At 45.4% G+C, this 27938-nt stretch overlaps 1 protein-coding gene across 7 annotated transcripts in view; it reads left to right on the forward strand.

Moving 5' to 3' along the window:
• The window catches only part of MEGF11 (multiple EGF like domains 11), a 352698-nt gene that overhangs the window by 209153 nt on the left and 115607 nt on the right, over positions 1–27938 (forward strand). For all 7 annotated transcript variants that reach the window (XM_080982103.1, XM_080982104.1, XM_080982102.1 and 4 more), the window contains 4 exons: positions 3467–3713; positions 5053–5173; positions 14179–14315; positions 26497–26709. In XM_080982103.1, the coding sequence (XP_080838229.1) occupies positions 3467–3713; positions 5053–5173; positions 14179–14315; positions 26497–26709 (718 nt within the window). The remainder of the gene's footprint in view (positions 1–3466; positions 3714–5052; positions 5174–14178; positions 14316–26496; positions 26710–27938) is intronic.

Below are 27938 nucleotides of genomic sequence, written 5' to 3' on the forward strand. Positions count from 1 at the left end.
GGGCAATCCAGAATGAAAGCATCTTTTACAAATTTGTTCAATGTGTTTCCTGTTTGTTTGGGGTAAGAGCCATAGTTCAGGGATAAGAGTATATTCTCTGAGTGCAGAAGGTCACAGTTCAATTCCCAGCAACTCCAGGTAGAACTGGGAGAGACCACTTCTTGGGACACCCACTGCCAGTCAGCGTAGACAACACTAGATGGACTGATAGTCTGGATCGTTATAGAGTAGCTTTCTTTGTTCCTGTGCTAAAAGCGAAATTTAGAATAGGAAGAAAGAGTAGGCCTGGTTTTCATAGCTGGACAAGACTTCAACATCTTGTACTCTGTAACTTTATTGGATGTTTGCTTTTAACACAGAGGGCGGGGAGCGGCCTTATAAAGAGTCAAAACCACTCAGTAGGGTCTGCACTGACTGACAGCAGCTCCTCAGGGTTTCCAGGGGTCTCTCCAGTTGTAGCTGGAAATGCTGTCTGGGATTGAACCCAGGACTTTCTGCAGACAAAGTGGGTGTTCTTCCACCGAGCTGCAGCTCTTCCTCAAAGAGAGAGATATGATGGCTGTCCCCAAGTGCCCTGTTCCTGGCATCTCCTCTTCTCCGGTTCAACTTCCTCCGTTCAATTCATTATCTCCCGTCCTTACAAGATTAGTATTTTATTTAAATGATAAAAAATGCATGTTCCAAATGTTCTGGAATGGTTTATTATTCTGGCCGAATCCTCTCCTTTCTACCTCCTGCTCATCTGGATGTAAATTAGAAATAAATTGGGCAGCTCCAGGGTAGCTTGTGGTGCAAAAGGAGGAGAGGATTTGGCTCTCTTGGCTTTCAGGTTGAGCCAAGAATTCTCCCTTCCTTCTCTTTACCTTTGATGGAATATTTATAATGCTCCCCTGACACATCATATAGAGAGTATGGATTTTGTCACGTGCAGAGAGGGAGAGAGAGACCCTGAAATAAGGTCAAATTAAGCCAGAGCCTTTAAAGATACTCAGATTTGGTTTTGCTGTAGTGAATGTTGCTTCCTTATTTACATGGTCTCTGGGGGAAGAATTCTGGTGATGTGTTTTCTTTTTTCTTTTAAGAGTGCTAATGATGCTATCTCACTGGGTTAACTCAATTGATTGAAAGATTTGTCCAGATGTCTGATAAGGAGTCCGGCACCAATGTTTAGTTTCTAAATGCAGAGATGTTGATTTCCTGGGAGCCTGTGGCTGCTTGTGGTCATTCCCTGGCAAGTCACTTTGCTTATCTTCAGAGGCATCACCTCCCTTACTGCTGTTTTCTGTGCCCAGCCTTAACATAAGAAGAGCCTGCTGGATTAGGGCAATGCCCAATTTAGTCCAGAATCCTGTTCTCACAATGGTCAGCCAGCAGCCCCAATGGGAAACCTTCTAGCAGGACCCAAGCGCAAGAGCACACTCTCCTCCTCCATAAATTCAGAAGCATTGCTGCCTCCAATTGTGGAGACAGAGCATAGCCCATGTGGCTAGTAACCACTGATTACTTTCTCCATGAATTTGGCTAATCCCCTTTTAAAGCCATCCAAGTCAGTGACCATCACTGTCTCCTGGGGAAGACAGTTGTCTCCTGGGTAAGTGAGTTGTATGGTTTGACTATGTGCTGTGTGAAGAAATACTTACCGTATTTTTCACTCCATAAGACGCACCTAGTTTTTGGAAGAGGAAAACAAGAAAAAAAATATTCTGAATCCCAGAAGCCAGGACAGCAAGCAGGCTCGCTGCGCAGCGATCCCGCTGGCTGTCCTGGCTTCTGGTTTAGCCATGCGCAGCCTCTCCCGGGCAGGGGATGAAGGCTCCCCTTGCCCGGGAGAGGCTGTGCGCGACTAAGGCTCCCCCAAGAGCCACGCTCCCTTTAAAGAGGAGCCGCACACACGCTCCATGCGCCTCTTTAAAGGGAGCACTGAGCAGAGCCTCCCACCTGCATTTGCTCCATAAGACGCACACACATTTCCCCTTACTTTTTAGGAGGGGAAAAGTGCGTCTTATAGAGTGAAAAATACGGTAATTTTATCTGTCCTAAATCTTCCAACATTCAGGTTCATTGGATGTCCATGAGTTCTAACATTATGAGAGGGGGAAACAGACCTTTTCCTGGCAAAAACAGGCCTAGGGGACGAGAGTCCTGGTCAACCTGGCTGCATACCAAGCCCTGTTCAAGAGACAAGTCTATTTTTGAGAGAGCGTCTGAAATTGGCAGAGACAACAGCTCCTCTCTCTCTCTCATCCCTGTATCCCCTTCCATAGGGAAAAGAGATAAATCCATCCCTGTTTACTATGCAGTAAAAACAATGCATGATGTAGTGGTTGTATTGCCAGGACTTGTTCCTTTTTTTCTGTTGCTGTAAATCCAGGGGACACGATCGCCCTGAGAGCCAGTCAGAGATTGGAGTGCCCTATCCTCTCTGCCAACACAGCCCCAGTCCATGATCTAAAGGCCTACTTTAGACATACCCAAGTGCCTATCATTCTCTGTGAGCTTTTCAATATATTTTCTCCCTTTGAGGGGTGTGTGTGTGTGTATGTTTGTGTGTGATGAGCCCCTCAATCCTGATTGGCACAGTGCTGGGGTGGCAGCCGCTCTCAGATGATGAGGAAGAAGAGGAGGGGGCACAAAGGATGCCTTTGGTGGGGAGCAGCCTGCGAGGGAGGGAGGGAGGGCCCCCACTCCCTTGCCTTTAGAGACTGGAGAAGGGAGATGGGCTGGGCCACTGACTCCATGTCCTATCCCATCCATGGAGTGGAGATATTCCCCAGGAACAGGGAAAGACATTGACCATCTAGAAGGTGGGGGGGGCTGGATAACTGCAGAGGAGGAGGAGGAGCCAGGGTGCATGACCTTCATCCCATCACCAAGAACTCAGCACTACATTTGCTGTTCGCAACAGACCCATGCCATTTAAGAGAAGCCTATGTCTCCAAGTGTACCAGTCCCACAGGGAGAGTCTCGCAAGGGAGCACACCAAGTCTTGCTTTTAAAGGATACTCCAATACTGCCATCATTCCAAGATGTTTGTGTGGGTGGGGCACTACAAAAAAAAGAGAAAAGGAATAGTGGAGAAAATGAAGATGAAATTCTGCAAAGGAAGGTTGAGAGAGGGGAAAAAATTATGCTATTTATTAAATGTATGCAGATACCCATCTAGAGTATTTCCTCAGTGATTTGCAACATAACATTTAAAAAAAATAAAAAATACAGCTTATAATAGTGAAAAACAACCATAAAAGACAGCCAAAAAACTTTCTTACAACAGCTAAAAAGCTCAGGAAATACCTTCTAAAGAATTTCGGCTATAATTTCTACATATGTGTATGTGTGTGTTTGATGTGGGGAGTGCTTCAACTTTTCTTCTGTTCCTAACCTTCCAAGGGATCACGTGAAGTGCCACTGATGTGCTGTGTTCTTCTGCTAAATAAGCATGTCTTTCTCTTTCTCCTTCTGCTTCCAGGCTGTGATAGTGACCACTGGGGTCCTCACTGCAGCAACCGCTGCCAGTGCCAGAACGAAGCGCTTTGCAACCCCATCACTGGCGCCTGTGTCTGTGCGACTGGATTCAAAGGATGGCGCTGCGAGGACTTGTGCGATCCAGGAAGTTACGGCAAAGGCTGCCAGCTGAAGTGCCAGTGTCACAATGGGGCCACCTGTGACCATAAGACTGGAGAGTGCCACTGTGCTCCTGGATACACAGGTGTCTTGTAAGTTGAGTGCTGGGAACCTTTTACATGTGGGCTTTGCAGCAGTTGCTTTCTCTTAGGACCACATTCCCACTGTACATCTGAAGCACTGTGATACCACTTTAAGCAGCCACGGCTTGCCCCAAGGAATTCTGGGAGCTGCAGTTTGAGAGTTGTTAGGAGGCCCCTGTTCCCCCTCCCAGAACTACAGTTCGGAGAGTAGTCAAACCATCAACCCCTCTTTGCAGGGAACTTTGGGAATTGTAATTCTGTGAGGAGAAGAGGGGCCTCCTAGCAACTCTCTGCACCCTTGGCAAACTACAGCTCCCAGAATTGTTTCTGGGAAGCCATGACTGTTTGAAGGGGCATCATAGTGCTTTAAATATTTTTGCCACCATTGTCTGAAATGTGCCCAGTTAGAATTCCTTCTTTTGGAGAGAAGCCCTGTGCAACTTGTGACCCACCAAGGAAGCAAAGCTCACCATCAGATAGTGAACATGTTTCCCTCACAGACCATCTGTGTGGCATGCGCGATTTTCATGTATATGTGGGAACCCTTCAAACCAAACCTTGCATAAGAGGCGATCATAAGGTAAAGGTAAAGGGACCCCTGACCATTAGGTCCAGTCGTGGCCGACTCTGGGGTTGCGGCGCTCATCTCGCTTTATTGGCCAATGGAGCCGGCGTACAGCTTCCGGGTCATGTGGCCAGCATGACTAAGCCGCTTCTGGCAAACCAGAGCAGCGCACGGAAACGCCATTTACCTTCCCGCCGGAGCGGTACCTATTTATCTACTTGCACTTTGATGTGCTTTCGAACTGCTAGGTTGGCAGGAGCAGGGACCGAGCAACGGGAGCTCACCCCATCGCAGGGATTCGAATCAGCGACCTTCTATTGGCAAGTCCTAGGCTCTGTGGTTTAACCCACAGCGCCACCCACGTCCCCTGTATTGCATCATACTGTATTGCAAATGTTTGTTGAGTTTGGGGAGTTCAGCACATACCTTCCACCCAGCTTGCCATACCGCTTGCCCAGTGTACAACTGAATCTTCCCCTTGTGGAAATACTTTTATCTCTCATAAACCAGAGGTTATCTTTCTGAGTGAAGGGCTCTTAAAACGAATAAAGGATCTGAAACAAAAGCAATGTTGTTTGGAGCAATAAATATTGGATAGCTACATTTTACCACTGATGCCGTCGATTGGAATTTGCTGAGTGTTTGATTATTTGTGTAGGCGCTCCTGCAACAGCCCTGTAGTGGGCTGCCCTCTTGTAGCTTCCTGATGTAAATTGTTTCCGTGTCTATTTTGTGTTTCATTTTGGTGTCCGTCCCTCCTCGCTTCCAACAACACCTGCGAAGCTGCGAAGAGCATTGTCCTCCCGGTAGCCATGGAGCGCAGTGTGAGCAGCGGTGCCCATGCCAGAATGGGGGCACCTGCCACCACGTCACTGGAGAGTGTGCCTGTCCCCCAGGATGGATGGTATGTAACATTGGACTACATTCACAGTCATGCACCCCTTGGCACATACTTTAGTGCACATAAATGTTGGTGGGGTTAAGCTTTGCATAACGCCTCTCCAAGCCATTTGCACAAGACAGATTCAGTAAGTGCCTTTTAAAATATGGCATCCAGTCTCATATTCTAATAGGCAGTGCTCCCCAGAGATCTGTTGGACTGTTTTCCAGGATGAGCACCAGACTCACTGAACTGACAGTGAGGCTCAAGAGATGTGCTGAGTGGCTAGCGTGAGCTGAGGCTGCATCCACGCCATACATTTAAAGCAGCATGATGCCACTTTAACAGTCATGGCTTCCCCCAAAGAATCCTGGGAGCTGTAGTTTGTTAAGGCTGCTGAGAGTTGTTCCCCTCATAAAACTGCTATTCCCTGAGTGGCTTAAAAGACTGTATTTCCCAGAGTATGCTGGGAAATGAAGCTCTCTGAAGGGAAAGGGGCCTTCTAACAACTGTTGTTGTTGTTGTTGTTGTTGTTGTTGTTGTTGTTGTTATTAGCTGGGGCTGAGTTCCATGTCATTGCAGGGGTTTGGAGTAGATGACCCTTTGGACCCCTTCCAACTCTACAATTTTGTCATTCTATGATTGATGAGAAAGATAAACTAATCACACTTTTTGCTTCTACCTGAGCCTAACAATGAGATGAAGCATGTGGCTCTTTATCAGGGAGATCTGGCTTCCATTTGCCCTCAGCCATGAAACTCCCCAGGTGATCCTGCCACAGCCCATAATCTCTTAGCCTAACTATAAAACCTGGTCAGTGTGCAGTGGAGGCTCTTAGGCCACCAATGAGCTCCTGGGAGGAAGAGCAAGATTCAAACGAGATGGATAAGAACAAGAGGCATCCAAAGTCACAGAAAGGGAAGGCGTGAATGCTGCAACCCAGAGACTCTGGGGAGTGTTTGCACTGTGCCAGCGGGAGGTCTGCTACAGAGGTCAATGCAATTCTTTCCCTCCCGCTCGCATAATCTTGCTCATTTCTGGCATAATTTTACTTGTGTTAAGAGGGGCTGCCGGGGATTGGCTTCGAGCCAGCGCATTATTACTCGCACCTTTAATTCTGTGTGTCAAGGGAGGGGGGTGGGGAAAGGCTGCGCTCTTTTTTTCTCCCCCTTTTCCAAATCTAAATCTGTATCAATAATGTGATAATTAACTCCCTCTGGATTTGCCAAGGCTTCATTCAGCTGCGCTCCATTCCCTGGCATCATTCCATCATTTGACAATTAGCCTGTTGGCAAGTCCCGCTGCTGAAATCGGGCAGAGAAAGGGAAAGGCAGGGGAAGGGGTGTCAGACAGACTCTGGGGATCCTTCCTGGTTAATACCATGAAAGGCTATGAAGATGGCTGGAAGCTGTGGATTACATGGGGGTGGGGAGTGAGGAGCCACCAGGTCCATGCTGGAACAATCGTGACAAGCTCTGAGCTATGGCAGGAATGTGCTGAACTGCGCACTCTTCTTCTCCCCAAGGATCCCCTGGTGAATTTTGGAAGGGTGGAGAGAGTGCTGAATGGCAGGAATACCACTGTTACAATTAGGGTTGCTCCCCAGGATGCAAGGCTAGTAGAGAAGCATTGGATTGTGTTTAGTGTTAGCCATAGAATCATAGACTCATAGATTCATAGAATTTTAAAGTTGGAAGGGACCGCAAGGGTTATTTAGTCCAACCCCCTGAAATGCAGGAATCTTTTGCCCAGTGTGGAGCTCAAACCCATGGCCCTGAGATTAAGTGTCTCATGCTTTACTGACTGAGCTATCCAGAATCCTATTCACAGTAGATCCACTGAAATGAATGGTCTAATTTAGCCCCCTTAATGTCTGTCGGTGGGACTACTCTAAGCAGAAATTTGCTGGACCCAACCCATTGGTTACATTCTGTTGTGTTTTGCCACCATCACAAAGTGGTTTCATAATAAGCTCTCAGCTGTGTTCAGTCGGGTCCATATCACCACCGTCATCATTGCAGAATCACAGAATGAAAGAGTTGGAACAGACCCAAAATGTCATCTAGCCCAACCCTCTGCAATGCTGGCATCACCACCTCCATCGTCGGTTTGTTTGTCTGACACCTTCCCACAACATGCTGCCCAAAGTGAACAATTAAGTATAGCCACTCAAAAAAGGGCAGATGAGAAACAATTGGAAATAAATGCCAAAAAAAAAAAAAAAACCCCAATCCGAACACATTTGTATAAAACAATAGAAATACAGTCATACCTCGGGTTACAAATGCTTCAGGTTGCATTTTTTCGGGTTGTGAACCGCCGAAACCCGGAAGTACCGGAACAGGTTACTTCCGAGTTTTGGCAGTCGTGCATGCGCAGAAGTGCTAAATTGCGCTTTGCGCAGAAGCGCCAAATTGCAACTTGCGCGTGTGCAAACGCACCGCTGCGGGTTGTGGACGTGCATCCCGCACGGATCACGTTCGCAACCCGAGCGTCCACTGTAAACCAATCCAACTTGAACACCTTAAAACTGAACAGGAGATAGAATAATGCCTAATACAGATATCAAAAAAGTAGTATTGAAAACATCCGCATGCTCCAGATGATTCATTTATTTCCATTAGTTTGGATTGAAATCCCCATCTCCAGGTGCCCTGCCCCATCTCTCTTGGTATAAGGCAGCTTCCTATGTTTCTGTGTTCACAATCACAATCAAGTTTGGGGTAGCAATTATTTTCTTTTGTACAGACACTGAGTAACAGCACCTCATTGCCAGAGGGCAAATTGCTAGGGCAGCTTAGGTTATTTAGGTTGGAAGATGGACTGGAGCAGGGGTGGATTTTAAATGTCTGACCCTTCCTGTTCCCTCACCTGACACCATCACATTTTCCCATGCCTGTAACTGCTGTAACCCCACGGAAACTACAATAATCCCCAGGCAAATTTCTTGCAATATTTTTAAATGATATTAAACAGCAGCGTAATAATACAAACGACAGAGTTGCAATTAATAAAGTGCAGGAAGAAGGTGCATAACAACTGGAGGCAATATTTCTTTTCTTTTCTTCATTTATTAAATTCATATATGTATATCCCACACTTCCACACAAAGGAGCATAGGGGGGCAATACAGCTTATAGAAAGACATCGTTGAGGCTGTGTCATAAACTGCTAAATACAGAAAGCAAGTGGGTACTGAATAATTGAATCCCGCACAACTGATGATGCCAGCCTGTGGTCTGAATTCTGTGGCTTGCCTGAGCATGGATGTTAAGCCATGTGCAGTGGACCTATGGTGCAGCACCATCAAGCGGATAAGCTGCACATCACCCTGAAGCTGGTGGTGCAATATGACCTGCAGGTGTGTGCCTGCACAAGTACAGCCAGAGAGACTGTTAAAAGTGCACTACCGTGTGGGTGGGTGTGTAAGCTGTAGAAATTCTATTCTACTCAGTTGGTGGGTGGACCGTAAATGAGGCTGTCTGCACTGATGCTGCCTGGAAGAAACAGAGAGATGCATTCCAAAGGCCAGGGGTTCTTCTTGAAAACCCTATCCTAGGCTGTTCTGTTCCCCGGGGACAAACCTGCAGTTAACAGTGCCTGCTTTTGAACTGAGCTGAGTTTAAAACACACATACACAGACATGCAGACTCTGAAAGAGGCAGAGCAGGAGCTCCGGGGGAAGCAGAGGCAGTTAGAAGCAAAAGCACTCCACTTGCAAATGTTGGGATTTTAAGTTTAAAGGGCCTCTCCAGGGCTTTCATGAAAGAGGAAAAAGATTCTGCACAGCCACTGTGTGTGTCTGTGTGGGGGAGAGAAACTTTTTCCTTGCTTTGTGTTTTTAACTCTTGATGTTTGGAGGACAGTTCTGGCTGCAGCAAGCCAGGAATGGAGAAACAGAAAGAAGGTGCTACTGTCCTCGTGGCCTTATGTTCCGCAGAAGGCCTGTCTTTGGCTGTAGACATTTTGAATGCACGTTTAGTGTGCTTTGGGCGTGTGTATAATATACGCTATGCATGCACCAGTATTCCCTGAAGACATTTGCAACTTCAGGTTTATTAATATACATCGACTCCAACTTGATTTCACCTGGGACCAGAAACCATCGCAAGAGAACAGCAGTTTCTACGCTCCCCTGGGGTGCGTATGATGAAATGCAGCTCTGCCAAGAGATTTGCTCCCTGAGGAATCAGGTTCCCAGTTGAAGCAGGAGATTGAAAAGGAAGATCAGCGTGCGCTCTCTGTCTCTTTCCTCCTCCCTACCCTTCAGTTCCCTCCTTTTGAAGATAGCATTGCTCCTGTTCTCAGATAGTGTGCCTGCTTGGTAGGACGAAGAATCTAGCAGGAAATCCAGCTTTACAGCAATAGCAGGCGGTGTGGTGGAAACAAGAGCCACTCTGTCTGGCACAGGATCACTGCAGCTTCCCCAGATGGAGCCGAGCAGGATTTGGATCAGATGCAGCAACAGAGCCAATCTGACACTGCTGCTGGTGTGTCTGCACAGCCACAATCTTGCCTCCCCACCAAACCCCACCCAGGAGAGATGCGACAATGCTCTGTGCCTCTACCCCACTAAGCTGGCCACTTCTGCTTTACCATAATCTGTTACTGTTAACTGTAATGATCTATTGCAATGGCATGCAAGGAGAAGGCTACCAGTGGCCACCAGCCACAATGACTATGCTCTGCCCCACAGCCAAAGGCAATGATGCTTCTGAAAACCAGTTGCTGGAAGCTACAGGAGGAAAGAGCCCCGTTGCACTCGGGTCCTGCTTGTTTGCTTCCCAGAGGCATCTGGTTGGCCATTGTGAGAACAGGATGCTGGACTAGATGGGCCATCAGGCTCTTCTTATTTCTTAGAGCCTTTGCCAACTTGGCATCCTGTGGAATAGCTCAGTTGGTGGAGCACAAGACTCTTAATCTCAGGGTTGTAGGTTCAAGCCCCGTGCCAGACAACAAGACTCCTGGATTGCTGGGGGATGGAATAGGTGACACTTCTAACTCTACAATTCTGACACGGGTGGCGCTGTGGGTTAAACCACAGAGCTTAGGACTTGATGATCAGAAGGTTGGCAGTTTGAATCCCTGCGACGGGGTGAGCTCCTGTTGTTCGGTCCCAGCTCCTGCCAACCTAGCAGTTCGAAAGCACGTGAAAGTGCAAGTAGATAAATAGGTACCGCTTCGGCGGGAAGGTAAACAGCGTTTCCGGGCGCTGCTCTGGTTCGCCATAAGTGGCTTAGTCATGCTGGCCACATGACCCAGAAGCTGTACGCCGGCTCCCTCGGCCAATAAAGCGAGATGAGCGCCGCAACCCCAGAGTCGGCCACGACTGGACCTAATGGCCAGGGGTCCCTTTACCTTTACCTTTATGTGATTTGGAGGATCAGCCTCCACCAGCTTCAACCAGCATGGACTGTGCCGGCTGTGGCTGATGGCGGTGTGCTCCAAAACATCTAAAGCGCACCCGGTTGACAAAGGCTGCTCTAAGTTGAGGCATGTTCTGGCTAAGTTGGACTCTGCCTAGAGTGCAAGCATCCCCTTTATTAATTCCCTCTGTTCATGTCCATTGTCAGGCAACTCTGTCTCCAACTCTCTGCAGAACAGTTATGGGGCTCTCTCCGGCTGCATTGCTTGGGGCTACCCTCAAAAACTGAGTCCCTACTGACTCTCGTTGTCTGTGACAGCATTATTAGGCTTATCTCAAAGGGAGCACAAGAAAAAGGGGGAAGGCATCTCAAATGAACAAAACAAGGCTCCCTGAGGCAAAACTTTGTCGTAGTTCAATGCATTTCCACAAAAGATACTCCTCCTTCAGGACCTTGAAACCCCCCCCCCCACACACGCTGCTCTCTCCCCATCTTATTTGCAGAGGTTCAAAATGGATGAATGAGGGAGAAAAATTGCTTTGTTTTTCAAGCTGATTCCTGAGTTGTTCAGGTTTTGAAAAGCGCTTCTGAATTTTAAGAAATCACAAGCTCCTAAAGAAAGATTGTTCCACTCTAAAACACACTGAACTACAGTAAGGAGCCTTATATCAGTGAGCACCAGAGCCTGTTCTCCTTTAGGTTTTGCAATCTCAAATGGAGCCAAGATTTCATGCCAAACATATGAATGGTACCCCTGCCCGTTTTCATGCTTTTTGTGTTTGGCATCTACCCCAGAGGAAGGTCTTTCAGTTCTGTTTTCACAGTCACTCGTGTGAAGTGGAATCCTTGGTCATCTCCAGAGTGTCGCTCTTTTGGCGTGGGATTCAATCACATACTAGAAAGTTCAGGTGGCACAACCGCAGTTGATTGGGAGCTCTTGCACAACACCTGCCTCCCTCAAAGATAAGACTTTTGCAATAAGAAATGTGATCGGAAGATGCACAGGAAAATGTGGAATGTTTGGTGCAGCACTGTCTAACCTCCCAACAAACAAATGAGATGAATGCTAAATAAACACATTGTCTGGGAGAACCCCTTCCCTCCACTGCCCCCCTGCACTTCTGTGGTGCATTGTGTCACAGTCCGGTCTACAGGCGGTCAAAGTCCCGGCTGAGGACATCGGGACCAGGGACAAGATGGCAGGGTGGGAGCAGGAACGAGAGTCCAGAAGCCAGGGATCCGAGGGTGAGGAAGCAGGGAGTCACAAAATCAAGGATCCGAGGATCGAGAAGCAAGGAGTCACGAAGTCAAGGGTCCGAGGGTCGAGAAGCAAGGAGTCAAGAAGCCAAGGTCCGAGGATCAGGAAGCAAGAAGCCAAACGCAGCAAGGCAGGAAACGTGTTGCTGTGGCAAAGAGCCAAAGGGAAAGATCATGTTTGATTGCCCCAAAGTCCTTGCAGCGCACATGTTCTGTTGGAGAGGAGAATGCCTTTTGATCCTTGTTCTGACTTAAATGAAGTGTTGGGGGGGGGGTGCTGGGACCATCTTTTGCTTTCCTCGGCAGCAGTTGATGACATTGGGGAAGGGCGCTGAAGAACGCACAAGCCTGAAGTCTTTGCAAAGTTGCTGATGGAACAAACTCTGTTGATGAGATGCATAAAATTGCTTGCAACTTTGCTCTGACATTTGATCCTCGGGAGATGGGCATTTTGTATTCCCTAAATGCACGTTTGTGCCAGAAGATTCACACCTCTCTTGAGGGGATGCATCTCAGAGCACTGCTTCCTCATCATTTGCTGATAGAAATCCTCTCCTCTTTGAAACCATGATGAGAAAAGGCATTTATTATCATGATCAATGGGCAACTTGCCTTCCTGGAGAGAGATTCAAAATATCACTCCTTTCTCAAGCCTAGAGACACAAATGGTTATGGCAGGGCCCGGATGCTCTTGAATTGAGGCCAAGCTATCCCTTCCACAGCTGAAGAGCCAGCAATCATACAGGTTAGGATAGGCTTTCAGAGTCCTTCTTCATGATTAGTGAGACCCACTGTATTCCATTCTGGGGTTGTTGGTATTGCCAAATCTTCCTGGTCTGTGAGTGAAGAAACTGTCAGAGGAAGGCAAATATGAAGCCGTTCCCGTTTTGAGATGTGCTGTGTTTTTTATTTGTCCTGGGAACTGTTCATTGTTTCCTCTTCCACTACTACCCTCTCCTGCCTAAAATGCTTTAAGGTGCTTGGCTGAGAGGCAGGGCCGGTCCTACTGTTAAGCCGAGTGAGGCAACTGCCTCAGGTGACAGATACTATGAGAGGGGAAATGGCAGTAAGTTGTGGGAGGACAAAGTTTTGTATGTGCCACACAACATGCCCTAGAACCCCTACACTGGCCTCTTACCATAAGGTATGGTGGAAGACACTGTCCTACTGCAAATATTGAACTGAGATTCATCTGCTATTATTATTATTATTACTACTATTTATTCAATTTGTATACTATCCTTCATCCGTAAATCCATATCTTACAGTGTAAAAATACAAAATGAGAATACACAATACATGGTGCCTAAAGGTATATAATGGAGGCAGCAGATGAGCCTCCCTGGGGAGAGCATTCCACAAATGGGGAGTCACCACAGAAAAGGCCCATTCTCATGTTGCCACCTTCTGGATCTCTCATGGAGAAGGCACATGAAAAAGGGCCTCAGATTATGATCGCAGGGTTCTGGTTGGTTCATATGGGGAGAGGCAGTTCTTGAGGTATTGCAGTCCTGAGCCATTTGAGGCTTTATAAGTGAAACCAGCACTATGAATAGGGCCAGGAAATGAATGGACAGCCAGAATCAGTGCAATATGCTCAAAGTGTCTTACCCCAGTGAGCAACCTGGCCACTTAATTTTGCACTAGCTGAAGTTTCTGAGCCATCTTCAGAGGCAGCCCCACATGTAATGTGTTGCAGTAGAGGTTACCAGAGCATAGACAACAGAAGTTAGGTTATCTTTGTCTAGATAGGGGTGTCAATGGGTCACCAGCTGTGGCTGATGGAAGGCAGTGTGTACACCTAGGGTGATTCCCTCTCCCACTCAGAACCCCTGGCCTCATCCAAAGAAGAAGGGGAACCTGACCTGAGAGTTGTGGCAGTGACAACATGGCTTGGCATGGTTTCCAAGCAGGATTGAACCCCATAGCTTCTCAACGGTAGCAACTACTGGTAGAAATTGGATGGATTGTGTGGCATATGAATGGAAGGCTCAGTATGTTTCCATGTCCTCTTGCATTCATTCATTCATAAGTCCATTCTGTACCATTACTGCATGAATCTGCAATTTTTAAAATGCACATTACTTTGCATTAAAAGGCACATTACTTTCTATGTATTCCTTGGCAGAACAGACATTTATGAACACAGTTTACCCTAACATGGTCATTTCGTACACATTTTATCCTAAAGTCCATATTCCCATATGACTTCCAACCTAAAATATGCATTTAATATATGTACATACTGGTAAAGTGGCAAGCACTTTATTAAACGGCATGACATGCAAAGCACACCCTTTAATGCACAGCTAAATGCAGTGTGTTTGTTTGTTTGTTTTTCTCCATGTTAACCTGAAATGATGTTAACCTGAAATGACTTTTTTCTCTCCGCCTTCTCCTACATAGGGCTTTGTATGTGCCCAGCCGTGTCCATCAGGAACATACGGGGTTAACTGCAGCCAGGATTGCCCATGTCATAATGGAGGGCAATGTGATCATGTGACGGGGGTTTGCCTATGCACTGCAGGCTATATGGGAGAGAGGTAGGTATGGAGGTAGCAGGTGGAAAACTTCATTCTCCTGTGTGTGGATTGCCAGTTAAAACTGTTACGGTAAAATCTGGGTGCGAGGCTGCTCTGCCACCCAGCTCCCCCCCCCTTCCGTATCAAAACTCAACCCAATGAAACTTCAATTAGTCCCATTGTCAGAGATGGTGAACCTCAGGTCCGGGGGGATGGCAAATGTGGCCCTCAAGGCCTTTCTATCTGGCCCTTGGGCTCCTCCCCAGGTTACACCACACCTTGGCCCTGTTTGCAGTTTCCTTTATGCCTGGCTGGAATGTATCCTTGCATCCTGCTAATGCTTCTTGCTTACCTGGATGGAGGATGCAGAGAGGTACGTGAGTGTGAGCCTACTGCTCACAGGTAAGGTAAAGGTAAAGGGGCCCCTGACCAGTTGTGACCAGCTCTGGGGTTGCGGCGCTCATCTCACTTTATTGGCCGAGAGAGCTGGCGTACAGCTTCCGGGTCATGTGGCCAGCATGACTAAGCTGCTTCTGGCGAACCAGAGCAGCGCATGGAAATGCCGTTTACCTTCCTGCCAGAGTGGTACCTATTTATCTACTTGCACTTTGATGTGCTTTAGAAGTGCTAGGTTGGCAGGAGCAAGGGCCGAGCAACGGGAGCTCACCCCGTCATGGCGAGTCGAACCGCCAGCAAGTCCTAGGCTCTGTGGTTTAACCCACAGTGCCACCCGCGTCCCTATGCTCACAGGTAAAATTGGCATTAATTGCTGCACCTACTTTTGCTCCTGGCAAGATGTATGAACCCTTCCCCTGCCCCCAAAAAGTCTAATGAATACAGAGAGATGCACTATTTAAATCAATAAAAAGAGAAAGCAAACATTTAGCAGTATTTGAGTTATTTTAAACTTTTACATTTGTTTCCCACCTTTCCTCCAAGGATCTCAGGGTGGCATACACACCTTCACAACCTCTCCACTTTATCCTCACAACAACCCTGTGAGGTAGGTTAGGTTGAGAGAGAGTGACTGGCCCAAGATCACCCAGCAAGCTTCATGGCCGAGTAAGGATTTGAACCCTGGTCTCCCAGGTCCTAGTCTGACGCTCTAACCACTAAACCTCACACCACACACATATTTTAAGCACACACCATACATAACTTGATAAGAAAACAAGGCAAAAAGAAAAGCTGCAAATCCTCCCAGATGTTAAGAGCACAAAGGCTCCTGGGTCTTGTTCAAGCCTTATTCGTTTTGACAGAAGGAGCTTCAGATCCCATAGAGAAGTAAAAAGTCCTAGCTGGAGACATTTACATATATCTCTTGAAGTCCTTGCAAACACATGAATCAGGTCTGGCCCAATAGGTGTCAGATATAATTCTTCACACTAAAGCTATTTCAAGAAAACTATTTTAAAAGGGGATTGAGAAGATTTTCCTTTGAAAGTGTCAGTAATGGAATCCGATAATAAAGAGCTCCTTTTCCTCGGAGGATAAGGCTTTGATCCTGTGTACGTTTACCTGGGAGTAAGTCCCACTGAACTGAACAAGGATTACTTTTTAGCAGACACATATATTTATTCATTTATTTATTAACAGGTAACTGTTAGGTCGATTTGTAGCTGACTGGCTGAGCCCACAGAGTACTCATTAATTGCTCCTCGTCATCCTGGGGAAAAGTGGAAGATGGGGAGCTATTTTTTCTAGAAAAAGAGGTTCTGGAACTCACCATGAATGCCTCTCTCGTTCTCTTATAATGGCAATGGCGCCCACCTGAGAGGTGCCGGAACTGAGTTCATATTTCTGTTTTGGGTTGTACCTAATGTTAGTCCTACTCATGTGAGTAGGCCTATTTAAATTAAAGGACATGATGAATTTATCACCCTTAATTTCAATGGGGCTACTCAGAGTAGAATTTAGTCAGCTACAACCCACTGTTTTTATATTGGGGGGGGCTGTGCTCCTCTTTACTCGACTCACCACTCTACCCATATCATCCCCACATTAACCCCTAGAGCCTCCCCTTCCTAGGATTCTGACGAGACACTACAAATCCTCCAATGGGGACTATAAGACGACAGCCTTACATTTTTTATGTATATAGGAAGACATGGTGTACACTGTAGATTGAGATTTTTTGAAATAGTAAGCTGTTTAGAAATGCTTTTAATTAATTAAATAAATAGTCGTGCACCCCATTGCTTTTGCTGAAATGAGACACATTCTTTTTTTTATAGCTAGATCTTATCACTTCTATAATTTTTTTTTGGCAAAGCTCCTCCATTTTTATTATAGCTAGGATGGTGTGGTTTTCCTTTTTTTTTTTAATGTCCCTTATAAAACATAATGGATTAAATTTAATTTAATTTAGATATTTGCAGCAATAAACTTGAACGGGCAGATCTCTCCGTGTTTACAAGATATGCAAATGAAACACATTTATACCAATTAATCCCCTCAAGAGTAAGCACTGCATTTCTCCGTTTCCCATACTGCACTCCAGCATTTCTAGATGGGAGAGTGGAAAGACTATTCAAAGCACCTGAGAGTCCCAAATGATATATTTCTGTAGACCAGCAATCCCTGACTTTGTGTCTTCCAGGTGATTAGTGGACTACAACTCCCATCATCCCTGTCTGTTGGCCATGCTGACTGGGGCTGATGGAAGTTGCAGTCCCACAACATCTTAAGGGTACCAGGCTGGGGACAGCCATTGTAGACTGACATCAACCTTTCATGGATCTATGAGTGAAGGTCCCCAATAGGACCACTGTAATTATCAAGGGCAATGGCAAAACTCTTATCTTTTCCCCAAAGAGAAACATAAGCTCTATTCATGCTTTCAAAATGATACTTGAAGGCATAAACTAGGATGTGGGAGTGGGTGTACCCACTTTGCCCCCAACTTTCTATACCAAACAGGCTAATGTCTTCAGGATGGTCTAATCCACTTATGTAAAGATGGTCATTCATTGGCCTAGTAAAGGTGTTCTGTGGTGCTTTCAGCCAGTGTGGAGCTTTCAGCCAGTCTAGGAGGTGAAAGACCAGGAGTCAAATCCCCACTCAGCTGGGATGCTTACTGGGTGAGCAGTCGTTGCCTCTCGGGAGAAGAATTTAGGGGCCCAGAAGTTTGCTTCTCCTTTGAAATGGGGTTTTACAAACTACTGAAGATTGCATTTGTCCTTAGATAACTCTTGTCTGGCCCCTGGAACTCTTCCCAAGCCAAACTTCTTGCTGGCTCTACACCCCAAGTGTGTATGCCTGGCTAAAACATGTCTCTAAACTCCATTAATGTTTCCTCCTTGACTGAATGGCAGCATAGAGAGGGGCATGTCAAGCATGTGTAGAAACTAGCCAACTGTACAAAGGTCTAACAATTGCTCCACCCACGACTGGCACACGGGACTGGAAGGTTGTCCAGAAGGGAGTGAAAAGAATTCTCCATCCCTGAGTTCACCCTGGATCCCAAAACTGGGTGCTGAAGCCAAGCCCATTGTAATTGCAGCTTTCAATCCTGGTTCAGCTCATGATGGGCTGCTGGTTCACTTTTAGGACCAAAAAATAAATAAATCCTTTTTTTGTTCCTAAAGTTGCGACTAAACCGTTCTCAATTAATTTGAACAATGGGACCAACCAGCCAATTTCATTTCTGTCCCTATTGCTCCCTGGGCTTGATGGGCTGCAATAAGATTCCTTTCCCCCATCCCCCATTCTGGGTGAAATAACGGGCGGGTGACCTTTTAAATAAATCAAGGAAATGTTCCTGTTAATGGGTGCTCTTTTACAACAATCCCTTCCGGATCCCCTTTCTAATACTCTTCAAAGGTAATCTGTATTAGCCTACAGCATACAGTCCTGCAGAAGAGATAATAAAACATGTATTTTTCGATAAATATTTGTGGGGAAATAGCTCGGTCACAAAAGCCTGTGGGAGCTGAATACCTCCCTTTTCTTTCTCACTTTTTTCTGGTTCGTGGAGCGTGCCTGTGCATTCTGAATAACTCAACAAACGCCAAGTTGATAGCGCCAGATAACTTCCCTGCTGCACTGAAATTTACGTGAGCTGAGCATCCAATGCAAATGCTTTCATTGTGGACCCCAATTATTGGAAGCCACAGTTCTGGTAGAAATACAGCATGGGAAATCAGTTCCCAAGTCTTGCAGCCAGCAAGAAACTGTATTTGAGCTGCGGAATTGCAAGATTAGAATCTTTTATGCAGGGAGGACAATTCCCCCAAATCTCACCAATTACAGCGAACAAGTTTATTTTCCTTGCTGTTTTGTTACCTGTGAGTACTCCATTATGATATTTATGAAAACATGATCACCCGAGTTTTTAAATGCTTGCGGTTTCTTGGGTGCTATTTCGATTCTTTCCATTGGACAAAACTATTATCACTGACGAGAGAACGGGTTGGCAGCACAATATAGCTCCTCTTGTGGCATCCTTAGATCAGGGGGTTGGGAAAATGTGGTCCTCCATCTGAGTTCCACTGCCACCATGGCCAGTGCTTGGTGCATATGAGAACTGTCCTTCCCCCACAGGATATCTGAAGGGCCACAGATTCCTCGCTCTTGCTTCAGAACAGGCCTGGGGAACTTTCTTTTTTTTTTTTTTTATAAGATATTTATTAAGATTTTTTAAAGTATTACAATAAAAATGAAAAAAAAATGACAAAAATACAAAATAAAAATAGTTAAAAACACACAGGTTTTCCATTACTTATTTTCCTTTGACTTATTTCCCGGACCTCCTCATACCTCCCTTTTTTGTATTCCACTTCAATCTGTTGGTTCAGCAAATCCTTTAAAAGTAATAATGTTAATTTTTTTCCTATTTATAACCCTTTTTTCATATTCCCTTAAAGCATTACAGCTGGAAACCACTTAATTACTATCCAACATCATTCTAACATTCATTAATTTTACAATATTTCTGTAGATAATCTTTGAATTTCTTCCAATCTTCTTCCACCGACTCTTCTCCCTGGTCTCGGATTCTGCCAGTCATTTCTGCCAGTTCCATATAGTCCATCAGCTTCATCTGCCATTCTTCCACAGTGGGTAAATCTTGTGTCTTCCAATACTTTGCAATGAGTATTCTTGCTGCTGTTGTGGCATACATAAAAAAAGTTCTGTCCTTCTTTGGCACCAATTGGCCGACTATGCCTAGGAGAAAGGCCTCTGGTTTCTTCAAGAAGGTATATTTAAAAACTTTTTTCAGTTCATTATATATCATTTCCCAGAAGGCCTTAATCCTTGGGCACGTCCACCAAAGGTGGAAGAATGTACCTTCAGTTTCTTTACATTTCCAGCATTTATTGTCGGGCAAATGATAGATTTTTGCAAGCTTGACTGGGGTCATGTACCACCTGTATATCATTTTCATAATATTCTCTCTTAGGACATTACATGCCGTAAACTTCATACCTGTGGTCCATAACTGTTCCCAGTCAGCAAACATAATATTATGTCCAACATCTTGTGCCCATTTAATCATAGCAGATTTCACCGTTTCATCCTGAGTATTCCATTTCAACAGCAAGTTATACATTCCTGACAAATTCTTAGTTTTGGGTTCTAACAGTTCTGTTTCTAATTTTGATTTTTCCACCTGGAAGCCAATTTTCTTGTCCAAATTATATGCCTCCATTATCTGATAATAATGAAGCCAGTCTCGCACTTTATTTTTTAGTTTCTCAAAACTCTGCAGTTTCAGTCTATCTCCATCTTGTTCCAAAATTTCCCAATATTTCGGCCAATTGGCCTCCATATTGAGCCTTTTCAGAGCTTTCACTTCCATCGGTGACAGCCACCTTGGGGTTTTGTTTTCCAAAAAATCCTTGTATCTTATCCAGACATTAAACAGTGCTTTCCCTGACAATATGGTTTTTAAATGCTTTATGCGCTTTGACCTTGTCATACCACAGATATGCATGCCATCCAAATACATTGTTAAAACCTTCTAAGTCCAAAATGTCTGTGTTTTCAAGAAGTAGCCATTCTTTCAACCAGCAAAAAGCTGCTGATTCATAATAAAGTTTAAAGTCTGGCAGGGCAAATCCACCCCTTTCCTTTGCATCAGTTAATATCTTAAATTTTATTCTGGGCTTCTTGCCCTGCCAGACAAATCTAGAAATATCTCTCTGCCACTTCTTGAAACAGTCCATCTTGTCCACAATTTGCAATGTTTGAAACAAAAACAGCATTCTAGGCAATACATTCATTTTTATCACAGCAATACAACCCAACAGTGAAAGCTTCAAATTTGACCAGATTTCTAAATCTTTTTTCACTTCCATCCAACATTTTTCATAATTATCTTTAAATAAGTTCCCATTTTTGGCTGTCATATTAATCCCCAGGTATTTCACTTTCTTAACCACAGTCAGGCCTGTCTCATTCTGAAACCTCTCTCTTTCAATCACTGTTAAATTTTTCTCTAAAACCTTAGTTTTTAACTTGTTCAGTTTAAATCCTGCCAGTTGACCAAATTCTTGGATTAGTTCTAAAACCCTTTTAGTACTAGATTCTGGCTCCTGTAACGTCAATACTAAGTCATCTGCAAATGCTCTCAGTTTGTACTGTTTGGGTCCGGCCTGTATACCTTTAACCAACCGGTCCCTTCTAATCATATTCAGCAGAACCTCCAGGACCGATATAAAAAGCAGTGGGGAAATTGGGCACCCCGTCGTGTCCTTTTTTCTATCTTAAATTCTTCCGTCACCACATTATTTACAATTAATTTAGCCTTTTGTTCAGAGTATATTGCACCTATACCATTTTCAAAACCTTGGCCTACTCCCATCCCCTGTAGGTTCTTCTTCATGAAGCTCCAAGAGATGTTGTCAAAGGCTTTCTCCGTGTCCACAAATATCAGAACTGCTTTAGTATTTATATTCACTTCTAGTTTTTCCAAAATATCAATTATATTTCTCAAATTATCAGACAAGTGTCTTCCTGAGAGAAAGCCCGCTTGGTCTTTATGGATCTCTTCCATCAATACTTTTTTCAATCTCTTGGCCAAAATGTCTGCAAAAATTTTGTAATCCACATTAAGTAATGATATAGGGCGGTAGTTCTTAAGCTGAGTCTTTTCAGTCTCTGTTTTCGGTATAAGTGTAATGTATGCCTCTTTCCACGACTCTGGTGCCCTTTTCCCTTACAATATTTCATTACAGACTTCCTTCAAAGGTTGTAATAGCCACTCTTTCAAAGATCTATAATATCTAGAAGTCAGCCCATCCGGTCCTGGAGATTTGCCCAATTGCATATTTTGAATGGCACCTTCTACTTCCTGTTCAGATATTTTATAGTTCAACATTAATTGACTTTCTTGGGAGATTTTTTGTAGTCCATTTGTCTTCAAAAATTTGTCTATGTCCATTTCTTTCTGTGGCCCTTGTGTGTATAATTGTTTAAAATACCTCTGGAAACAGTTTCTAATCTCAATTGGGTTATGTATGTTCTTTCCTTCCACTTCTAAGTTTGTGATAGTATTTAATTTTTGTCTTTTTTTCATTTGCCAGGCCAGCAATTTCCCACATTTATTAGCTGATTCAAATGTTTTTTGTCTCATTTGTTTAATTTTCCATTCTATTTCCTGATTCACCATTTCCATATATTGTACTTGATATAATTTTATTTCTCTCAAAATCTCCTGCGACTTTGGTTTTGCTCTCAGTTTCTTCTCACTTTCTTTTATTTTCTCCAAAATTTTATCTTTCTTCTCATTTTGACTTCTCTTCTTTATTGCATTCTGTTGTATCAGAAACCCTCTCATAACAGCTTTACTTGCGTCCCAGATTACTAGAACAGGCCTGGGGAACTTTCAGCCTGCAAGCCAATCTTGGCCCTCCAGGAGATCCAGTCTGGCCCACAAAGCCATTCACACACCCCCATGCCTATCTGTCAATCAGTGGGTGACACTTATGCCATCAGCTGGTAGGAGAGGAGTTCCCAAAGTGGCTGTTGGCCAGTTGGGAACTCTGCTTAATGGATTTTGACAGGTGGGTGGGGCAAACCACCTGTCCAGGTTTGCCCATGGGGCACAACCAGGTAAAGATATCAATTCCCTTCCCCCCCAGTCAGAAAGTTCCCCCCACCCTTGTTATGGAAGAAACAAATATTGTTTTGTGCATGTAACGTGTTTAACAGGGCATCATAATGTTTAATACGTTGTGAAATTGTAGCCATTAATTCTACAGCTGGCACATATATTAACCCAACCCCAAATAATTGTACACTTATTAAACTTCAGTGGCACTTATAATAATGTGGCTCTTCCCAGATAAGAAGGAAGCCGTGTAAAATAGAACAAGAAACATGAGGATGGTCTAGTCGCTTGTTGAGTAATTTAATTGAGCAATGCATCTGGCTGCTAATGGTGTTGCAGGCCCATTAGATTGATACGTTGCAAAGTGATGACATTTTCTGCAGCAAGTTAATTCCTACAGCGATGATCCTTACATTCCAAAGGAGCCGTTATTGGTTTCTTGTGGCATAAAATTCATTTGCAGGGGGTTGCTTGATCTCCAGATAAATAAGTTGGTTAAACAGTTAGGAGAGCGGTTGGGTTGGGGGCAAGAGGGTAGCTAATTATGTAAATAGATTAGGTCATCGATGTTTCATTTCTAGATGCTCTTTCCCACTTGGTTTCATCTATAAATATAGGATGATATAGTACGATATTGACTACTCTATTCATCTTGTGGAGTATTTTACATTTCTGCTCAAATCTGTAGGCTGCACTTGGAAAGCGAGCTCTCCAGACATCTCACTGTGCTTTCGGGCCTGCCAATAAGATCAGCAAACGGAAAGCAGGCATCTGTGCTTTTAAATACCAGTGTGGCAGGGGAAATAGTTCTTTGCCTGCCTTTAGTGTCATAAAGCTGTATATTCTTTCTAGACTACGCAGGCAGGGAAGCTCCGTCCTGCCTCAGCGTTAGCTGAAGTAGCACACGGCAAACTTTGCAGCAAGGAATGTCTCAGTGGTAGACAGAAGGGATGCAAATCAACCGGCATCAAGTGGTAACCCAGAGGATTGGCAAGCTTTGGGGGCACATTTGCAAACCAGAGAAATTGTGGCGGTCACCTCACACATACAGACTGCTATCAAGCACCCTCAGCCAACGGTTCCTTTCAGCAATAGAATGCTTCTTTCAAACTTAACTTCAGGTCTCATCCACAATATACATTTAAAGCACTATGATAAAACTATAAACAGTCATGGCTTCCCCAGAAAGAACCCTGGGAGCTGCAGTTTGTTAAGGGTGCTGAGAGTTGTTAGGAGACCTCTATTCCCCTCCCAGAGTTACAGTTCCCAACATGGTTTAGCAATCCTCCTTCTCAGCAAACTCCGTGGATTGTACGTTGGTAAGGGGGTCTCCGGGATGCGGGTGGCGCTGTGGGTTAAACCACTGAGCCTGGGGCTTACCGATCAGAAGGTTGGCAGTTTGAATCTCTGCGAGAGGGTGAGCTCCCGTTGCTCAGTCCCTGCTCCTGCCAACCTAGCAGTTTGAAAGCACATCAAAGTGCAAGTAGATAAATAGGTACCGCTCCGGCGGGAAGGTAAACGGCGTTTCCGTGCGCTGCTCTGGTTCGCCACATGACCTGGCCACATGACCTGGAAGCTGTACGCCGGCTCCCTCGGCCAATAAAGCGAGATGAGCGCCGCAACCCCAGAGTCGGCCATGACTGGACCTAATGGTCAGGGGTCCCTTTACCTTTACCTTTAAAGGGCATCTCCTAGCAACTCTCAGCATGTGTAAGAAACTACAGCTCCCAGGATTCTGTGGTGGAAGCAATGACAGCTGATGTGGCATAGTAGTAGTATGTTATATTAGGAGAACTTTCAAAACTGTGTGCATGAAAGTGTAAATATTAGGAGAAAGGCACTGTAAAGTGCTGGTGAATTTTCAGCAAGCTGATGCTGAAATGTGGCAAACTGAACTTAAGCCTGGAAAAATAAGGCGCCAAGAGAAACTGAAATGGGCAGTTTTGCATGTCCCCAACTACGGATGTGTTGCAATAGCTGTTCCACTGAAAATACCTGAGAATCATTGCCTTGTAAAATCTGATGTAAGAATATACAGCAATGGGACATGTTGTTTATTTTGGGGGGGCATATTCAGTGGAGCCAGCAGCTGCAATAGCACTTTTCCTTTTGCATCAACCAATTTCATTGCCATTCCCCTCCCGCGTTCCCAGGCAAGCATTGCGTGTTTAAATCCTTTCTCCCTGATCATCATATTTTAACTCTCTCCGGTGCCGTCTGCGAAATGACCCACAAAAGGCATTTAACAATCTCCTCTCTGCGTGGAGGTTACAGTAAACATTTTAATCAATGGCAGGATTAAATGAATGCTGATTGGGCAATTTCCAGTCCCTGTTGCCCATGCGATAAGACTTTATTAATAATACGACATAGTGGTCCTTCATGGCAGATCATTTCAGATGAAGATGTGAGCTTTTTGCAGGGTAGGGCAAGTTTCAGAACTCAGGAGGTGGCTTAGGCACCGATCCCTCGCCTGGCACTGTGTTGCAGCTTCTCAAGTAGGAGCCTGGCTTTACTGCTGGAGGAACCAGTAAATTTGTGCTGCCTTTTATCAAGATCATGGTTATTAGTGGTAAAATCCAGGGGGGGGGGGGGCTGCAGAAAAATGCTTTGGCATGTAATGTCACTATTCAATGTTCCAGGCTGCCAACCAGACCATTTCTACATTAATCTATGGCATTTTCAAGACCCATTATGCAATATTTGAAGAAGTGTGAACTCCAGTACGTTGCTGTGTTTCAATCTGCACATTTGTCTGAATTTTGTATGGGAATTTGAAAAGATAAATCCTCCAGCTTTCCTAGCCTCAGTTTGGACAGAGGGGAGCTCTCAGAGGAGAGCATTGGCATATGACTTTAGGGCATGGGCAGGATGATGCAGGAGCTACTAGCCATGGTGGCTATGTTCTTCCTCCCCTGGTAAACCTAAAGCTAAAGGGACCCCTGACCGTTAGGTCCAATCGCAGACAACTCTGGGGTTGGGCGAGGGAGCCGGCGTACAGCTTCCGGGTCATGTGGCCAGCATGACAAAGCCACTTCTGGCAAACCAGAGCAGTGCACGGAAACACCGTTTACCTCCCCGCTGGAGTAGTACTTGCACTTTATCTACTTGCACTTTGACGTGCTTTTGAATTGCTAGGTTGGCAGGAGCAGAGACCGAGCAACAGGAGCTCCCCCCTTCGCAGGGATTCGAACTGCCAACCTTCTGATCGGCAAGCCCTAGACCACCAAAAGCCAGTTGCTGGAAATCACAAGTGGTGAGAGTGCTGTCTGCTGTTACGCTCAGCACCTTTCCGTGGGCATCTTATTGGCAAAGGACAATGGGCATCCAATTGGCCACAGTGAGAACAGGACACTGGGTCGATAACCCTTTGGCCTGATCCAGCAAGGCTCTTCATTTTTTCACATGTACAGGTTTTCCTTCAGCCATTTTTATGCTCTTCTTACGAGCTTCCAGGTGCATCAGGTTGGTGCATCAAGCTAGTTTGATGGCTACCAAAAATATAGCAAGACCTTCTTGCCGGATCCAGCAAACCAAATCTCATGTTCTAGTTCTGTGCAGGTGGGGATGTTGACAACCACAGAGCCTAGGACTTGCCGATCAGAAAGTCAGTGGTTTGAATCCTCGCGACGGGGTGAGCTCCCGTTGCTCGGTCCCTGCTCCTGCCCACCTAGCAGTTCAAAAGCACGTCAAAGTGCAAGTAGATAAATAGATACCACTCCGGCGGGAAGGTAAATGGCGTTTCCATGTGCTGCTCTGGTTCTCCAGAAGCGGCATAGTCATGCTGGCCACATGACCCGGAAGCTGTGCACCGGCTCCCTTGGCCAATAAAGCGAGATGAGCGCCGCAACCCCAGAGTAGGTCATGACTGGACCTAATGGTCAGGGGTCCCTTTACCTTTTCCTTTACCATTGGCCCATCTAACTCAAAACTGCACACCTGGACCACTGTTGGCTCTCCAGAGTTTCAGGCAGGGCTCATTGCTGGTCCTATATGGAGATGCTGGGACATTTTGCATGCAAACTGCCACTGAGCTACAGATTTTTATTGGGCCTGGTGCTGTTTAAACTTGACTGGTTTGCTAGAAGCTCTCCCACGTCTCCAGTTTACATTGAGCCTCTACCTGCCACTGCTTCTTCTCCTTTGCAGATGCCAGGAGGAGTGCCCTGTTGGGACGTTCGGCTTTCAGTGCATGCAGAAATGCAACTGCGAGAATCGAGCCAAGTGCTACCACATCAATGGGGCCTGCCTGTGCGACCCAGGCTTCAAAGGGATCCATTGCCAGGAGCGGATGTGCCCTGAGGGATACTATGGGCTGAAATGCAACAAGCGGTGTCCTTGCCATGTGCCAAACACAGTCAGGTATGTGCATCATGTCTTTTGCTAGCTGAGAGTGATAACTAAGAAACAAGAAAGCTTCTTTTGGGAAGAAAAAGATGGAGGAGTGGATTTTTTTTCTGGGCAAGTCCAGTGACTCCATCTCCAGCATGGAGCAACTCCTGAACTTGGTACAAGCAGTGATGCATGTTTGTTAAATGTGGGCAGTGGAAGAGCCCATTGCTGGGCTGAGGAACAAAATGAGGAATTGCCGGTATTGGCGCGGGTGGCACTGTGGGTTAAAACCACAGAGCCTAGGACTTGCCAATCAGAAGGTCGGAGGTTCAAATCCCCGCAACGGAGTGAGCTCCCGTTGCTTGGTCCCAGCTCCTGCCAACCTAGCAGTTCGAAAGCATGTCAAAGTGCAAGTAGATAAATAGGTACCGATCTGGCAGGAAGGTAAACGGCGTTTCCGTGCGTTGCTCTGGCTTAGTCATGCTGGCCACATGACCCGGAAGCTGTACGCTGGCTCCCTTGATCAATAAAGCGGGATGAGCGCCGCGACCCCAGAGTCGGCCACGACTGGACCTAATGGTCAGGGGTCCCTTTACCTTTACCTTTTACCGCCCATGTGTGGTGTCCAGATCCTGAACATCAGAGAAGATAATGGGTGAAAGTGTTTTAAAAGTTGATTAATTTGTAAGCTGTCCCATAACACAGTTATTTGTATGGCTTACAATATTATTATTATTATTATTATTATTATTATTATTATTACTACTACTATACCCTGCCTGTCTGACTGGGTTTCCCTAGCCACGCTGGGCAGCTTCCAGAACATATAAAAACATAATAAAACATCAAACATAAAAACCTTCCCAATACAGGGAAGCTAACCAAAACATACATTAAAAGCATAACTTCCAAATTAAATAAATGCTACGAAAACAGAGCACACAGATTAAAGCCACAGGTTTGAAAACTGAGAAGTAGACTGCACAAATGTGTTTTTTTTAAAAAGAAAACTTGGCTGAACAGAGGTGTCTTCGCCTTGGGATGAAAGGACTACAAGAATGGTGCCAAGCAAGCTTCCTTGGCAAGGCTGTTCCATATCCCTCTCCTTGCTGACTACTCCGTAGAGGTAACTTGGTAGTCTTAGTTCTGTTGTTCTCTTCTTTTGCTATGGCTCCTAGCAGTGCTATTTTCTAGAAAAAGAGGTGCCGGCAATGGCACCCATCTGAGAAGTGCTGGAGCTGAGTTCCCCTGAGTTCCTG

This window comes from Podarcis pityusensis, assembly GCF_964106645.2.
Source record: "Podarcis pityusensis genome assembly, chromosome: 14".
Lineage (NCBI taxonomy): Eukaryota > Metazoa > Chordata > Lepidosauria > Squamata > Lacertidae > Podarcis > Podarcis pityusensis.